The sequence below is a fragment of the Dasypus novemcinctus genome, chromosome 1, assembly GCF_030445035.2.
Source record: "Dasypus novemcinctus isolate mDasNov1 chromosome 1, mDasNov1.1.hap2, whole genome shotgun sequence".
Lineage (NCBI taxonomy): Eukaryota > Metazoa > Chordata > Mammalia > Cingulata > Dasypodidae > Dasypus > Dasypus novemcinctus.
In genome coordinates this window covers 64,983,592-64,987,164 of record NC_080673.1, presented here as the reverse complement: position 1 = coordinate 64,987,164, position 3,573 = coordinate 64,983,592, and the positions used below count along the sequence as shown (strand labels likewise).

Genomic DNA, 3,573 nt, shown 5'->3' with positions numbered 1-3,573 from the left:
CCGGATGTTGCATCTGGGGATCCAGATTGGCTGTGAGGCGGTTTCTGGAAAAACACAAGCAAAACCTCTCCCTAGGGTAAGGAGGGGGCATGACCCCTCCCATGTGTTCTTCTCTGGGTCTTTCCAATAGATCATGGGCATGGGGGTGGGCAGATAAGATGGCCCCCAGTGCTTATGGGTGGGCGAGAGGCCCTTGTTGTCGAAGGTTAGAAGGTTTAGGTGGATGAGGCATGTTGTAATGATTTCATCTGCAGAATTTTGGGGGGCAATTGCCCTCTCTTTCTCTATTTGGGTTTTTAGGCGGCGGTGCGTATTTTCAACGAGCGCTTGCCCCTGTGGGTTGTAAGGGATACCAAAGTGGTGCGTGATGTTATAGGCCTGCAGGAATAATTTAAAGCTGCTGCTGTGGTACGCGGGCCCATTATTGGTTTTTAGATCCTAGGGGATGCCCATGAACAGGATGGCCTGCCAAAGGGCCTTGATGCAGTATTTGGCGGATTCTCCTGGGAGGGCGGCCGCATAGGTGAGGTGTGAGTAAGTGTCAATAGCGACGTGGACATATTTGAGCCTCCCGAATGAGGGGACGTGGGTAACGTCCATCTGCCATTGAGAGTTGGGTTTTAGACCTCGGGGGTTTAATCCTTGAGGCTGCAAGGGCCCAAGCGGAAGGAACGGCCCACAGGTCTGACATGAGCGCACGAGGTGCTTGCATGTTTCAATAGGTAAGTCCGGCAGTAGATGCCTCAGCGAGGCAGCTGAGAAATGAAAACGGGCATGTAGGGACTTAGCCTGGTTAATATGATCCCCAGCGGCAGCGAGGGCATAGGCAGAGACCGCCCGATCAGCCTCCGCGTTGCCTGCGGCCAAAGGGCCAGGCAGGGCTGTGTGACTCCAAACGTGAGCAATGTACCAGGGGTGGGACCTCCCTTCGAGGAGGTGCTGGAGCATGGCGAGGGCCGTGTCAATGGGTGTTTCTCTCGGGAAGAATACCGCATAGGCGAGGGACTTGCATACCTGCAGCGTATATAAGCTGTCTGTGAAGATGTTAAGGGGCTGGTCCGCAAAGGCCTGGAGGCAGGCTACAACGGCCGAGAGTTCACCCGCCTGTACCGAGTGAGGGTTAGTAAAGACTCGCCTAATGGGCTGGTTTTGGCGCTTGACATAGGCAACAAACGCAAACTTAGTTTTAGAGGCATCGGTAAAGGCCGTGGTACAGTGAGGCAGCGGCATAGAGGAAGGGAAAGAGTGCTGGTGGGCTGCCAAGGGCGTACGAGTAAGTCCCTGGAGGAGTTTGTGGGAGGGGTAGTGGTTATCAAAGGACCCCTGGAAGCGTGACAGGAGGATTTGAGCTGAAGGATCCTCTTGAAGAAGCAGACTGAACCCTTGCGCTGTGAGGGGCCAGACTATGGTGGAGGGTGTGGTATTGTAGGTGCGGAGGCTGAGTGTTAGGAGGTCGTGTGCCAGGCTGAGCCAGGCGTGGGTGCAGCGGCAAATTTTGGGAAGTCGGCTCTTGGATAAGTGCACCCATTGGAGTGGACCCTCCTGCCAGAAGACGCTGGTAGGCGTTCCGGGGGTGTGGAGTACAAGGGCCAAGATGGGTTTACTGGGGTCACGCCTCTGTAGGGACATGCTGGTTAGGGCCTCACTGACTAACTTAATAGTGCCCCTAGCCTCCGGCGAGAGTTTGATGCTCCGGGCAGCTGCGGATGTCATAGGTCCTGGCTGCCTGAGGAGGGAGAACAGCGGCTCGAGTTGGGCGGTGGTGACTGGGATAGCAGTGCGAACCCAATTAATGTTGCCGCACATTTGTTGCAGTTCGGCTAGCGATAAGCGATCGGGTACACGCAGTTGCGGGGCGGTGGGCTGCACATGAGAAGATATGCAGAACCCCAGAAATGTAAATGGGGGTGCATGTTGGACTTTTTCCCTGCTGACGGTGAGGCATAGTGCCATCAGGTTATCAATGAGCTTAGTCATAACGGTTTACAGATGTTCTGCGTCCTGATGGGCTAGAAGGACATTGTCCATATAGTGGATGATATATGCCTCTGGCCGAAGCGGGGCGACCGCGTAATTGACAAAATTCTGACAGATGGTGGGACTGTTGCGCATGCCTTGTGGAAGGACGCGCCACTGATAGGGGGGGTTAGCCCCCCTGTGGTTGCCCAGGGGCACCGTGAAGGCGAACTTGGGCCTGTCCCTAGGGTGTAATGGGATGGAGAAGAAACAATCTTTGATGTCTAGGATGAGTATATGATAGTGTGCAGGGATGGCTGACAGGTGAGGTAAACCGGGCTGCGCGGAACCCATGGGAATAATGTGTTTGTTAATCTCCCTGAGGTCATGTAAAAGCTGGTATTTACCTGTGGATTTCTTATGAATAACAAAGACAGGCGAATTGTAGGGGCTGGTGGAATGCTCTATGTGCCCCTTTTTTAGTTGTTCTTACACTAGTTGTGCCAGAGCTTCAAGCTTGTGGGGCGGTAAAGGCCACTGCTCAACCCAAATAGGCTCCTCTGTGTCCCACTGCAGAGGGGCGGGTTTTGGCTGAGTGCCGCGAGCAGTGGCCCATTCTATTGGGGGGGGGCCGTGGTGATGGACGCTCCAGCCTGTGAGAGGACATCTCTCCCCCAAACGACGGTGGGGAGCATGGGGAGGAAGAGGGGCCGAAAGGTGCCAGAATGTCCCTCCTCATCCTCCCAGGTGAGGGTATCGTGCACCTGCTTAGAGGCGGCGGCCCCTGTGGCCCCTTGGATGGGGGGGCCGTCCACTAGGTACCAGTAATTTTCATAAAGGGAGGGGAAGCAGGAAACTTCCACTCCCGAGTCCAGGGTACCGTGAAACCATTGCCCGTCTACTTTGAGCGCTAGTGTTGGGCGGTCGTTTCCAATGGGGAGCGCCCACATCAGGGCTTTGGAGGCCGCACAGTGGTCTCTTGGTGTTGGGGCTGAGACCTGCCCCGCTGGGAGTTTAAAGGCGGCACAGGCTGGAGGGAGGTTATGCGGCACTCTCGGGGCCCAGTGGTAGCCGCGGCCACAGCGGGGGCAGGGGGTGGCCGGTCAGCCGGGGCGCGGGCCCCCAGGGCCCCTGTTGCCTCCGGTAGGAGGCAGGGCGGGATTGGGGCAGTCTCGCACAAAGTGGCTGGCTTGGCCGCATCTGAAGCAGCCAGCAGTGATGGCTAGTGCTTGCGCGAGGGAGGAGACCAAGGAGGAGGCCATGGTCTCGGTGCCTTTTTGCAAGGACTTGGTTAAGGTGCGGGTAGCCTGTGGGGAGGGGTTGAGATCTCGACAAGCTAGGACCCAGTCATGAAGATCCTTGTCGCGGACGGGGAGCAAGGCCTGCTGACAGGCGGGATTGGCTCCTTGCCATACAAGTTCCTTGGCTAGGGCAATCCGTGCCTGGGGGTCCTCAACCTTACGTTCGCAGGCCTCTTGGACTCGAGAGACAAAAGAGGCAAAATCTTCCCCAGCTTTTTGGGTGAGTTTGGCAAAGGTTTGGCCTGCCGGGTTGGCAGACTCTGAAAAGGCCTTCATGGCACAGGTGTGCAGCTGGCCCCAAAAGTGCAGGGGGGCG

The 3,573-nt window shown here is 56.6% G+C and overlaps 1 protein-coding gene across 1 annotated transcript; it reads right to left on the bottom strand.

Moving 5' to 3' along the window:
• Positions 1-2,573: 2,573 nt before the first annotated feature.
• On the bottom strand, positions 2,574-2,906 carry LOC139437079 (endogenous retrovirus group K member 25 Pro protein-like). Its single transcript, XM_071210092.1, has one exon. It carries the CDS (start codon positions 2,904-2,906, stop codon positions 2,574-2,576), a length of 333 nt encoding a protein of 110 aa, XP_071066193.1.
• Positions 2,907-3,573: the final 667 nt, after the last annotated feature.